Here is a 14,240-nt window from a genome sequence, read left to right as displayed (position 1 = left end):
GGGAGAGTTTCTAAGGGCTCTCTGGGTAAAGTAGAAAGACCTTTGCCCCTCTGCAGGTGTTTTTTGAAGCTGGCGCGTGTCGGGGAGCAGACCCTATCAGTAAAGCAGGTTGCGTTGCATCGTTGAAGTTAACGGAGGTCCGTGTTTTGCACAGGCTGAAAGGGTGTCTGAGGCCGTAAGTGGCGCAAAGCATAGAGCAGCGAGGCGGCGTGCACGCTCACGTCCCGGTCAGCCGCTGCACCCCCGGGCACAGCTGGCCGGCGATGCCCTCGATCTGCTGCCATTGCCCAGCCCCAGCTCCGCGGCACGCGTTGCACTTGCTGCTCCCGTGGCAGCAGGCAAACACCGGCATTTTAATCCCTCCCAGAACGAGAGCAGAACTGGGCGATAGCGATAAATAGTTATTTACAGGCCTCAAAGCCAATGCTTACAGAAGTAATTCTTGGACTGAGTCCCCTGTGTCGTTGCTTGTCTGGGACAACTCAATGTTGTCATTAAATGTAACGCTTCCTGCTATCGGCCACTTTGCTCTTGGCCGCCTTTGGAGATGAAATTGCGGAAGCTTACCTGACGAGTCCACGTTGCACTGTACGCAACCTATGCGAGGCTTGGCTAGTTTCCTGAAGAGGTGAATGACGGTTGGTTTTTCTGCTTCAATGGTGGCGATTCTTCAAATCTGAGTCTTTTCTCAGCTCCCTCCTTGTTTTCTTAGTAGCAACAATAATTGTCTCCCGATAAATGTCTGAAAGAAACACCCAGGCACACAGTGGTTTTGTGTGATCTATTAGTTGTTACTTCTGTAGTTTATTTGGAACTCTAAAGTTCTGTTTAGTAAGAATAAACACAGAGATCACATTAAAGAGAAGCACAGAACAGTCTGTGGTATTTAGTCATTTTATTATTAGCAAAGAAAAAAAAGTTTTCAAAGGCATGTGAACCTGTTGGAAGAAAGAGTTGTCTTAAGCTGCCCTGATAAAAAATTAATGTAAAGGTACAATGTTTCTCCCCACCTGTGTGAGGAGGTTTTCTTCTGGGCTTACCAAAATCCCCGCCGTCCCTCCTCTGGTGTGCCGGGGCGGTGGTCGGGCGCCTGCGGGGTTCGGGTTCGGTTCCATCCCCTCTCCTTACCGCAGAGCTGCCCCACAGGGGAAATATCTGTTGCTCCTGTTGCTGGATTTCAGCGCTGTGCTGGTACCAGCTCCTGCTCAGTGAGGGCCAGCAGGTAGCTGATGACCTCTTGAGAGAGCGAGACGTGATTGTTACTAGTGGTGTAAAAGAAAAGTAATTTGGGGAGCTACTTTCCAAACTTTAATCTTCTTTACTTTCATATCTCTGAGGGAACTGTGATGTTGCTCTGTGGGTACTTGCTGTTCCTGTGGAACTATTTTTGGTTTTCCATTACACTGAAATATATCCACAAAGTCAACCTGCAGGTTTTTTTCTGGTCTACCAGATGTAATATTGTGAGAATTTCCAAAGGACTCTAACTTAATAGACCAACTATTTTCACTGATGAAAGCCAACCAACCTCAGGTCTGCTGCAACCAGCAAGTAAAATGATTCCCATCAGGCACACAAAGCTCCTTGTTGAGCCGCAGAACAAACATGGGCTTTAGCTTGAAAATCAGTTCGGAAAAAAAACCCAAAGAAACAAACAAAAGAGGATGCGGTGGGGCTGCGCGCGCGCCCCAGAGCCTGCGTGTCCCACGTGGCACGAGCGGCCCCGTGTGCCGGGGCGCGGAGCCCGTCGCTGGGCCCGGCCGCCGCACCGGGAGCGCCGCAGGCGGGGCGTTGGTGAGCCGGGAGCGCGGCTGTGCGTGTCCGATGAGCCGCCCCGCTGCTGTCAGCCTGCAAAGCGCCCAGCCGTTAATGGGAAATATTCTGAAACTACAATCCCATCATTTCCTTCAGTGCCACCTTTCGTATAATTACTGAGCGCAGAATTTATAATTAAATGGTATGACTGATTCTGTGACATTCCCATAGACATTTCACGAAGGCCATTTGCGTGCCTTGCTATTTTGTACAGTAATAACTGCAATCAGCGTAACTACTATGATTTGTTTATCAAACATCCCTTGGGTAGCATCCATTGTCACTTGTAAAACTTAGTGAGCATCACGGTTTGCATACCGTTGCCTGCCTCACGTTGCTGTCGTCGTGTTCCTGAAGCACTGCTGATGTTCACCTCTGCCAGGGGAACGGCGTCGTCTTCCCCATGCTGTGGGAGGTACACACGGAACAGCGCAACAGCGCAAATAGAGGCAAAATTTGGTAAAAATCTTACACAGAAAGTAGGCATTTTATCTTCACAGGAGGGATCAAAGGGTATACGTGTTGAGCAATGGAATTAACTGTTGAAAAGTGAGGAGAAAAGAGCGTATTAAATAAACATCAGTCGTGCCCTTGAATAAAGAGAGTCCTGAGGAATAAGCGTGAGTAGTTGTGTAGTTGATGGCTGTGTTGTAGTGCCCGTGTGCCCGGGGACCAAATTAAAGTAGCGCAGGTAGCCCTGGTTTGACCTTACGGCACTCGACTGCTTGACATTGCAGCCTTTGGTGTTTGTCGTAAGTACAGAGTGTGTGTGTTGACATACGCGTGTATTTTTTGCCTATAAAATATTCAAATGCTATAGAAGTACGATGAACTGCTGATATAGTGTGGATTATATTAAGACCATTAGGAGCAGTGGGTTAGAAGAGCAGGTAAGTGGTGTAGTCACTGTCTTTCGTCTATTAAGTGACCTCCTGCAGCTGGAAATCCCTGTCTTCTGGATCATTTGCCAGATGTTTGCTCCTTTTGTCCAAAATGCTGGAGCCTGCTGTCCATGGGGGGGGTCTTTTTTTGGTGATTTTTTTCGTTCCTTTTTCCAAAATAATGTTAGCTTCAAAGAAAGGGAAACCGCTTTCCCTAAGCGCTGCTAAAACCTTCTAATCTAGGAAAAGAATTTTGGGTTTTTTTCCCAAACTTCTCTATTCTCCAAAGGGCACAGCTAAATGACAGCTTGAGCAGATTATGACGCTTAAAAGGATGGGGATGGAGGCAGGGGTCCTGGAAGTCGTCAGTAGATAAGCTTCAGGACGGCGTGGTATTATCTGCAGTTGAACTGGTACCATCCAAGTGAAGAAAGCGAGTGTATGTCTGTATCGGCGGGAGCTGCCAGCGGGAACCCGGGATGTGCATGGGCTGCTGGAAAGCCTCAGTGGGGCATGAAAAGAGGATTACTGAGCCAGGTCAGTAAAGAGAGCTGACAGGACTGCTTCACACATAATATTTTATACTTCTTAGACAACAGAAGCGTACAATCCTTGTGGAAAGACATGGTTGCCTGGGTAAAGTTGCCATTGCCTGAAAGTTCCATAAATCAAGCTGTCTAAGGAAATGAGAACGGCGTTTGCTTTTGCAGCTGGTTGGGTTTTTCTCCCCAGTTGAGGGTATGGTGCTGCCAAAGGAGGGGGTTGCTCGGGGGGCCCTCCACCCCCCCATAGCCCGTGCAGGGCTGCGGGCGCAGCCGGAGGGGCAGAAGGGGTCCCAAAAGGATGCGGGCGCCTGCTGACTCTTCAGTCGCTTTTGAATCAGTGTGGTTTTAGGGGTGCTTTGTGGCTGGAGACTTTTGCACAGCGACAGTCTGCCCTGCGTCCTGGCCTTGGGTCCCTGTAGGAACAGCTGGTGTTGCTCTATGAGAAATGCGACGCAGCCCCTTGCAGCGGTTCGGCTAATGAACGGCCTTTGTTGGAGGGAGGTGGTGGTTCTTCCTAAGTGAAGCCAATTTAAAGTCAAAGCGCAAGAAGCACAGGTTTCACTGGAAAACAGATATTTTCTTTTTTGTTATTTGCCTTTAAAATGACATGGTAGCTTCGGTGGGTAGGGGAATTAGACGCCAAAGTGTCGGAGAACACATTTATATTCAGGTCTTCTTACTTTCCATATTCTTGCAAACATACAATGCAGTGGGAGCTAATTTTAATTTTTATTAAAAAATGTTTCTCGTTCTTATATTTGCACAACATAATGTAGAGAATGAGATGAAATTTTCAGATGACCTGGAAGTCTTCTGGGAGATTTATAAACTGTCTACTTCATATGTAAGAACATTTGTTTTAATTCCCATATAAAAGTGAGATAAATTGGTTTGTGATAACACAAGTCCAAAAATATCTCAAGTTACCACTTTATTTCCATATTACAAAATAACACAATTCACTGCATAATTAGAAAGCTGAATTAGATAGAAGGAGCAGTTGCTCCTGATTAGACTGTGAATGCAAAGCATTAGCCTACAAAAAGTATTTCTGACTCCTAAAGAGACTTTTCTAAGATCTGCAGCTACAACTTCAGTTATGACGGCCCAGCAGTTGGAAATCTCTCCACTGGGTTAGCGGAGACCGAAAGGCCTGATCCTGCAGTGCTGCGCTCTCTGAAAATTGCTGGTTATTAGGATGTGTGTATTCAAGACCAGTCTAATTTTCTCTCAAGGTTTTGAAGGTAATCTTTGTCATTTGCATGAATAAAGCAAGGATCTGGAAAACAGACATCTAAAATTCAAATGGAACCCTTTATGTAAAATAAGTGATAAAATCTGGGTGCCTTTGCATGTGAATGATATCCTTAGGGTTGAGTTTCCTCCAATGCACTGCTTCAAAGTCTGATGCATTTGTAACGGCAGTGTGTTAAGTTCAACATTAAGTTAAAATTTGTCAAAATTCAGAGTCTGCTTGAGAGAGAGAGAGACATGTGAGTGAGGTTGGCCCTCCAGAATGACCCTTATCAACCCTTATGTCATAGCAAACGTGGCTTCAAACCCTCCACGGGAGCGGGCTTGCAGAGACCAACATGACATTAGGTTTAGAAAGCTTTGATTTCCACCGGCAATACTTAGCTCAATCCCCGTTCTCATTCATGTCAAGTTCGAGCATCTCTCACTAAATCTGCATCTTAATTTCTTAATTTCATCTCAGGTTTGGAAACTACCAGGTTTCATCAGCCAGCTGTAAAAGGCATGCATGAATTATTAGACTCCCATTGTCGGTTAAATCTTATCCTTTGTATTTTAAGTCACCCATTTGCATTCATCTAAAATGCTTTCAGAGGGTTTATCAGAAGAAGTGAAATAAGAAATGAAACAGTTTCATGTAAACTGCTTTTTTATGTTTGACTGGTAAAATCACAAAGCAGAGATAAAATACATAAAACTAAGGCTCTGCATAATAAGCATATCTATTAGTTTCCCTTATCTTTATAAAGCTCCCATTTGTCATGAGAAACATTGTGTGTCACTCATCCTGCCTTGTTCTACAAAAGCTCTTTTCTCCCTTTCCTTTTATCTCCCATCGGCATTTGCAAGGTAGGAAACTTTGCTGACGTGGTGCTGCAAAACGCCCCGTTGGCTAAATAATCGTTTAACCTTCAACCCCTTAACAGCAAGAGGAAATAAAAATTAATCCCTGTGTGCACCTAGATAAAAATGTTACTGGCGCTCTGCTGGTTGCGGCTTTTGTAGTCACAGGAGCCCTGGATGACGGGGAAGACGTCGGGTCACACCACCCCCAGGGTAAGTCACCCCCGAGTCAGCCAGATCCCCGCTGGCATAGCCCATGGAGAGCCACGGAGGGGAGCCGCGGGCCGCAGCGTGTGGCTGTGGAGGTGCTCGAGCGCTGGTGCAGACCCTGCCCTCTGCCCGCCGGAGCAATCCCTCGGTGTCTCAGGAAACCTGTGCCCGCAGACCCGAAGCACCCGTGTCGGGAGCGGTGGGCCAGGGAACAGCGAATGACTCCGGTGGTAGATTTCTGCCGGTACCTGATTGTACTGGCAAACCCACGAGCTCAGCACGTGTAGTGATGCACAGCAGGAGGCGGCCACGGTGCGGGTTGTCGAATCACAGACTCATTAAGGTTGGAAAAGACCTCTAGGATCATCAAGTCCAACCGCCAACCCAACACCCCCAGGCCTCCTAAACCATGCCCTGAAGTGCCGCTGCTACACGTCTTTTAAATGCCTCCAGGGGTGGCGACTCTAGCTTGCAAAGAGGGGCCCCTTCTTCTCTTGGTGCGTACAATCTTCACACGTTCTTCTCTTTCTGAAAAGAAACATTAGTACTGCATATCACACCAGTCAGCTGTTCCAGAATTCAGAAAATGCCATGCGTGGGTAACAAATGCCTCTCCCACCGAGGATCCATTCGAAAAGTTCTTGCGATGTAGTGCTTCTGAAAGTCGCTCTCACTCAAAATGCACCTTTCCTTCTGCTCCTCTAGCATTTTGAGTTGCTGTCACACACAGTGTGTCTATGACATATGTGTCTATGAGTGTGGTGATATAAAGCTATTTTGCTTAACTGACAAGCTCATCAAAATTCCTATGGGGAGCTGTCATTTTCCACGCTGAAGAAGTGGGATTTGGGTGGAGAAAATCTGTAATCAAACATAAATATGCTCTTTCTGTCCGTGGAACATGAACAACTAATTACGTGCGTCATGGTGGCAATGCTGGGCCATTAGCTTTTTTTTAAAAAAAATTATTTTTTTGCCCTGTGGTCCAAATTCCTGCTTTTTATATAAAAGTTTTTACGGCTAAGTGAATCAAGAGTTAGTTGCAAAACGTTACTGTGCATTTTTCGCCATATGGCTGCTGGAACAGGCTTCCTGCGAGTTCATGTGAGATAACTGTGGACCAAAGCACTGCGTTGAGGTGCTGATACGTCTTCTGTATTTGTGACAGAGCCCTTCGCTGACATAGATCTTTTCTGACCTCGTAGAAATGTAGCTCTCCTTCGGTAATGCTGCCCAGTAGATATTTGGTGCCTATCAGCGTTAGCGATATATCTTGTGTATAGAAACAGAGGTAATTCTTATTAAACGTCTTACAGAGCCTCATCCTTTTCAGCCTAAACCGGAGGGACTGCAGACACGACTGAGCAAGCTTCCTCCCCAGGTTCTAGCAGAGAGAGGTGTGGGCTGGATACGGAGCCGAGAACGAGACAGTCCCGAGGTGTAACGTCATTTGCTAACGGTGCCACCACCAGCACCTTCCTGGCCTTCGGAGGTGTTGGCACCTGCAGCTCCTGCCACAATTGCAGGAGCTCTTTATAAAGTAAAAATAATAATTACCTTACTTAGCAAGGATTAGAGCTGGTAGTAAGTTACTAGCACTTTGAAGATAAAGAGGGTATCTTCCTGTTTATGCTTCAGCTCTTAAATGTTATATTTTCTATATTTCATTTCCAATTTTCAAAAACCCATTGAATTTCATTAATAAATAAGTTTGTGTTATTTATATCAGTACAATGCACTGAGTTACAGCTGATTTATGTGAATATAACGAAAAGAAGGATCGGCTCCAAGGAAGCAAATGCATTGCGAACTGTCTTCTCTTTTAAATGTTCTTATCAGATAAAGACATAGTGCTTATCTACATAGAAGTAAAGGTACAGAGCGTGCACGTGTAGTGTAACAATATTCAGCTGCAGAGTATAAGGTGAGGAGTAACCAGCCAAGCAGTAACTCTGCAGTGGAGAGCAGCAGGCAGCAACGCTACCTGACTGAGGAGAATAAACACCGTGTTTCACAGCGGTGCTCTAAGATAAATTCAGAAAATAATCCTCCAGCATGGAGGCTTCAGCAGAGCAGCACATCGGTTTGGGCATCGCAGCTCGGTGAAGCAGCATAGAATCACAGAATCATTAAGGTTGGAAAAGACCTCTAGGATTGTCAAGTCCAACCCCCAACCCGCCACGTCTACACAGTGGTTGGACCCCCCCAGGGACGGTGACTCCCCCACCTCTCTGGGCAGCCTGTGCCAGGGCCTGACCGCTCTGGCAGGGAAGGCATTTCCCCTAGTAGCCAATCTATGGCAGTGGTCACTGGCAGTGTCCAGGCTGGGGGGAGGCGGAAGGGCCTGAGGTCTTCCCAGTGGCTGAAGTTGGGAGAAATTGCCCCGTTGTGTGTCAAAGACCACAGGGCAACATGGTACCATACTGCTCTTCCAAAGTTCTCCAAAAGACGGTAACTATTTAATTATATAGAAGAAGGTAACAGAGGGCGTGGTGGCCGCTTGCCCTTTGCTCCACCAGGAGAGGACAATTAGCAGCTTCCTTCAGCTACAGGCCAAATGTTTCAGAGACCTGGGCGCTCTGCGGGACTTTGGGTCAGAGGGTGTGAAACCTTCATCAGAGGGCGGTTTGAGGGCAGGGTGACCTGTCAGAAGTTGTTCTGGCTTGTCCTTGGGGCAGGGCTTTAGACGAGGTGACCCCTGGCGCTCCCTCCCAGCCTCAAATGGTGTAGCTTGGCCCAGCGCACCGTTTCGCAGGCTGAGATGGGTTATGTCCCAATGTCCTGACTTTGGCAGCATTTCTGATGACATCAGCGTCGTCTCCTTCTCATAACGAGTAAATAGAAACTGAGAAAGTACTTCAGTTTTTGCTTGTGTGCGTCTGTATGGAGGCACAGCCGTGCGCAGCATATTTTTTATGTTTTCTGTAAGGCATTTTATTGCTTCCAGTCGTGGTCTTAATCGCTATAACAGCAACTGTTACGTAGATGTAACTAGCACGTCTGGAGACATTCGTATTTTTCTAAATATGGGAATTTGGAAATACCTGGGCAGTGTCAGCATTTTACTCTGCCATTATATTTATTCATGGAGTTTTTCCATCAGAAATTCAGCCTGATTAGCACTGAATAGGAGGAGAAGAGGAAATAGGGTTCTGAAGAAAGCACCCTCAATGTGTAATGATTTTCCCATTTATATAAATTTGCCATATATTTAATTTTTGAAAAGGATCCGCAGAGACTTTGCTCCCTCTTCAGCTCCCTCACACCTGTACTGTGCTCCCTCTGCTGTGCTATTTAACTTTTAGCTGATCCTCTTAAGTCACAAGAATTGTTCTGGTTTATCTATTAAGTGTATCCTCTGAAAGATAATTTTAAAAAAAGCGGGGGGGGAGGCTTTTCCACCCCTGGATATTTGCAGAGTATGCTTTTAAATCCTTGTGGTTTCTGTGAATACTCACCTCATGGCAGCACCTGTTCTCTGACTTGCACGTATACTATTTTTTCGTAACAAGCATGGCCGGATGTCACGAGCACACAAATCATTGTGTACTCTCTGCAAAGTTATTTCAATGAATTGTAGGAATTAAGGTACAGTGAAAACAAAAGAATCCCAGTTTCCTCAAAATTTTTTAAAAAGTGAGCTTTCTTTTCTAACCTGTACTATTATAGTTCCTCCAATATAACTTACAGTAGACCTAAATTTAAACTTATACCAGCATTGCTTAGTCCAAATCTGATCTTCACTCGTTAAACAAACGAACGGAAGCTCTACCATAAGCACACAGTGAAAACTCTATTGCTGAGGACACTGGAAGCTCCAGCCCTGGCCTCCGAAGAGGCTGTTGGTGCCGCAGGTAGCTGATGAGTGCCGTCCTCACGGCGGTTTGCGGCGCGAAGGTCTCAGCTCGCGCATCTTTGGTTGCGAACTCATTAAAAAATGCTTTTAAATGGTTACTTAATGTTTGAAGTACTACAGCCTGCTTCCCAGTCATCTTATTTGTAATAGCGTCTCATGTGTTGTGTCTCCTAGCTCTACATACAAACTACCACACTTACAATATCCATGAACTTAAGTGCTTCAGTGGCCCTGGGGATGCTTTACATGCCGAAGGTGTACATCATCATCTTCCACCCTGAGCTAAACGTCCAGAAACGGAAACGCAGCTTCAAGGCTGTGGTCACAGCAGCGACCATGTCGTCACGGCTCTCGCACAAACCCAGCGACAGGCCCAACGGCGAAGCCAAAACGGAGCTGTGTGAGAACGTAGACCCAAACAGTAAGTACCGCCGCTCTTCTGTTCGTTGGCTGGCTGGGGTTTGGAGGTGTTGACCAATACCTGAGTTTTAGGGTCTTCGTATTATTTGGTCTTCTCAGTTAAAGATTTTTGATGTCTCACACAGATATATATATATTATTTTTTAAAAAAATTTCTATTTCCTCCTCAATTTTTTGAGTTGTGCCGGCTGGCAGCAACTCCTCACAAAACGTTTGGGGGCTGTGAGTAACAACTCCTCCCTTCCTTCCTCTGTGAGTAAGAAAGCAGCAGCATCCCTGAGTACCGCAGCCTTCAGCCCGTGTCAAACTCAAACCTTCCTCACCCGGGCAGGTACAGTTTCCAGGATGAGTTGAGTGCAGGGACAGGACCAAAGTCACTTGTAACTCTGCTGACCTGAGTTATAATTCTGTTTCTTGCAAAGTTTCTTTACAGAAATCTCACAGTCCTTGAAGGTTCCCGTTTAAGGGCTTTATGTGGTCCTATAAAAGTGAATGCAAATCTTGCCACTGATTTAAAAGAAAAATAGATCGAAAAGATGCTTCCAGTTTCCTTAATGCGCGTAACATGGTATATTGTAGCACAAAATTACATGCTGGGGCCATCAAATTTGATTTGCATTTGAATCTGGAGGGAGTTGAGGAAGGAGACAGCTGCACAACTTTGTAGCATATTGGAAAGGTTTAGACATGTCTGCAGTTTTTATGAAAAACAGATCTGAATGTGGAGAAATGCCCTTTCCTTGCCCATGATCCGTTCATCCATTTGCTGCTGAAATCCCTGCCACTTCTTGTCTATTAACTGCCGTCTGAAGATCTGCCTCAAAGCAGAAACTCTGCTGTCAAAGCAAAGTGGAAACAGCCAGCAAATTATTGACACAGCACTTTTCCTCCCTTTATTCACCCCTCGAGTATTTTTCTCTGATGCCTTATCATGCAGGTATACAAAATACCTTCTAGCTGGCAAAACGACATCTTTCTTTAGAAGCTGAACTATGATTCTGACATAAGACAGTGAGGAAATGCTTCTCATAAACTAAGGACCATATTACGCCTCCTCCAGCCACACTGAGCTGAGCCCTCGCCGCAAGAGGAAATAAATATACCTCCCGCAGTAGGGTGTTACCCAGCAAGAGCGAGAGCCGCAGGGTCCCCTGCCGAGTCAAGTTTCTGCTAGGTGACACTGGCCACGGAGAAGGAGCCCCTTCCGCTGTCTCTGCTCCCAGTGTGCCCCTCGCCGTGGCGCTGCTGCCGCCGAGGTCGAACCCCCGCTGCGCACGCTCCACCTGCACACCCGAGGCGGCCGGGCGGGAAAGGCCCCTGGGGATGGAGGGAGAGGTCGGGGAGGAGGGAAGGGGGGCACTTTGAAAGCCAGCTGGGAAAGGGCAGGTGAGTGTGTGCTGCTGAGCTGCGTTTCACCAATTGCTGTTCTGGTCAAATGGGTTGGAATTAGTTTGTCCTCCAGAAAAAAGTGAAATCTAAACATTTCTGCTCAGAGACTTGAACAATGAGAAAAATAAAAAAAGTCCTGGTGATGGAATGTTTGACGTAGAAGCAGAGGTGGCCCCTGTGGGAACTACAGCTCGGGGCTTCCCTGCTCCAGGTTTCCCCTCCCGGTCTCATTTTCCTGTGCTGCATCTTATTGCTGTTGTCAGACTTTGGAGAATATTCCCCCCCCACCCCCTCACCAAAGAACAGTCAGGTTTTTCCCTGAGTAGGAGATATTTTTATTAAAAAGAAATATTGCTTACTTAACCCGCCATATTCCTGGCAACATGCAGCATTTCTTCACCCCGGGCTATACACTATATGTTTTTAATACATTTTTTTTTATGTTTTTAAGAGGCAGAGGTAAGGGGCGGAATCCCCCTGCTTGCTGAGATGTATCGCTTTCTGCCTTAAGCACCCGGCCTTCAGTCCTGGTTTTGTTAACACTGATTTAAAGCTGGATTAAAGTCCACTGGGAATAAAACCCTCCCAAATTCGACATTAGTGTGCGTGAAGGGAGAAGGCTTTCTGTGAACTCCTTTGCTTATGCGTAGGATTCTAAAGCATCTAAATTTGTTTGTTCAACCTGGGCAGTCAGCAAATGTGCAATAGGATTCATTTCTATGTCTTTCTGCAAGTTCTGGGCTTTCAAATTTTTTATGGTGTGGAAAATAGTTTTTTGTTTAAATCTTTTAATTATTTATGTATATATATAGTACCATCTGCTCATATTCTTAGCTGCACCTCCCACTACTATTTCATTCTTTGGATATGTGTGTTAACAAAAACCATTAGAAAATCAAATGAAATAAACTACTGCTGTACTTAAAGTCTTTGGGAATGTTTAGACCCAGTGTGGGCTACTACTGCCATTAACGGGAGCTTTCCTATAGCCTTCAATAGGTGTCAGTCAACCCCCTAATCAGGCAACATTCGGCGTTTATGTCTATACAAGTAAGTCATTGTATGCCTGAATTGGGTTTCTTCTTTTGTTTTTTTAATTCAAGTATTTTGTTTAAAAAAAGTGCTTACAGTTCCACTTCTAGGCGGAAAAACTGAAACCCGTATTAATGAGCTCAAAAAGAGCAACGCCATCCAAGCAAAACTCCCCACACTTTCAGTAAAATTTTGAATATTCTCTATAAATAAATAAGGTTTTGATGTTTTTATAGCAATTTAACCTCACAAAAATGTTTTATACAGCGGATGGGGAGATCTTTCACAATTTTGCCAATTGGAAAATAGGAAATGTGAATAAAAAACTTGCCCCAGATATTTACATCAATGCTATGAGCATTTTTTAAATCTCAAATATCTTTCTTCAAAAGAAAACAAAAATAATGCCTTTTCAAATTTAAATTGGACCAGCGATGGCTAACAGTTACCTCCCGCGGCGGAGGGAGGGGGTCAGCCGCAGCAGGTACCTCTGGGGTTGTGACCCGCGGCTCCGAGGAGCGCAGGGATGGGACGGGAGGTCCTGGTCGGCAGCTGTGGGCCAGGTGCCCCCGGAGCTCACTGCGTCAGGCCGAGAGTAAATTCATTGAAGGGGGATTAAAGGATGAGCCTGAGACTCATCAGCGCTGTGCAAAGCTAGCTTAGGTGCAGATCTGGCCACCAAGCGTTTTCTCGCAAGTGCAAAAGTACAGTTGGGTTTTCCAGTTTGATTTTCTATTGTATTTCCTGGTGATGCTGCTGTCCACGGCTTGCTCAGGTGCTGGAGACTGGAGTTGCCATTTCTATCGAAAATACACAAATATTTCCTATCTCCGAAGAACCATTAAGTTGAGCCACCAGCACGGGATTCACGTACCTCCAAACATTGGGGAATTTGGTGACTAAGCCCAAATTTACGGCCTGTCCTACTTACGCGCCAGAGTGAAAACCAAAAGGAAAATGTGGGTGGTTTTAGAGGAAAAAAAGCCTTGAAAATAACCTCCATGACCTGGTAAACTTTAAAAGAAGCCTCATGAGCTGAAGATGGGCATGCAAAACTAGGAGGTGGATAAATTACCCGAGCGGCTTCCTAAGAGCAGGTGGTCCTCAGCAGCGGCGCTGAGCGTCGTGTGGAGACGCTGCACACGACTCGCGGGTGATCTGCAGGAGTTTGAGCTCAGAAAAAATGTGCGGAGCACTTAGGAGAGCTGGGCTCAAGCACTGGGGTTTTAGTGTGAGTATGAAAGAAGAAACTGCATTAACGTGGGAGGAAAAGCACTTGAAATGCAGTGACTTTATATCCCACCCATCAGGAGCAATAGACACTCGCTGTGTTGCAGCTTTTTATTTAGGATGTATGGGAAGCAAGACATTTCACAAGCTGAGCTCCCCAGCCATGCCCTGGGAGGGCTTTCATGCTGAATGGGACAAATTAAGGCCAAGCTTTTCCATCTAAAACTGTGTTACTTATAAAGACTGTCTTAATCGTTCCAGATTGCCATCTGGTATGTGCATGTTGTACTCATTCAACAGCTTTTTCCTGCTAATACATGTTTGCATCAGATTCAGATGAGCAGAGTCTGGTTCACAGCAGCTTTCATCCATGTAACGAGTTCATTCTGCTCTCATGTGTCTTTGGTTGAATTTCACCCTGAGAAAATGCTTTTCATCAAGTCTGAAGTTGAACAGATAGTGAGTGCTTCTGCTCGGTTGTCTGTGTTTCTGCTGCAAGAGCAGAGTGTCAGACTACGAGAAAAACATTTGAACCTCCAAACCGTACTTAAGTTATATCGAGATTTACATGTAATCGCTCCTTTTCTGTAACAGCTTGCTTCAATTCATGGCTTTACCAAACACAGCGACAGGGAAATCAGCATCTCAGTTGTTTGGTAATGAGGAGGTCGTGCTTCTCGCAGGCTGGACGAGCAGACCTTACTGGAAGGGTGTTTGCTGTCACGCATTTCCCTCTGGAAGCAGCCATGAGAAGGAAACCCAGCT

At 45.8% G+C, this 14,240-nt stretch overlaps 1 protein-coding gene across 2 annotated transcripts in view; it reads left to right on the top strand.

The window, feature by feature from the left end:
- The window catches only part of GRM7 (glutamate metabotropic receptor 7), a 308,776-nt gene that overhangs the window by 265,557 nt on the left and 28,979 nt on the right, over nucleotides 1-14,240 (top strand). For both annotated transcript variants that reach the window (XM_064453417.1, XM_064453416.1), the window contains exon 9: nucleotides 9,579-9,825. In XM_064453417.1, the coding sequence (XP_064309487.1) occupies nucleotides 9,579-9,825 (247 nt within the window). The remainder of the gene's footprint in view (nucleotides 1-9,578; nucleotides 9,826-14,240) is intronic.

The sequence above is a fragment of the Phalacrocorax carbo genome, chromosome 6, assembly GCF_963921805.1.
Source record: "Phalacrocorax carbo chromosome 6, bPhaCar2.1, whole genome shotgun sequence".
Taxonomy (NCBI): Eukaryota; Metazoa; Chordata; class Aves; order Suliformes; family Phalacrocoracidae; genus Phalacrocorax; species Phalacrocorax carbo.
The sequence above is the reverse complement of the archived record's forward strand: the minus strand, read 5'-3'. Positions and strand labels throughout refer to the sequence as shown.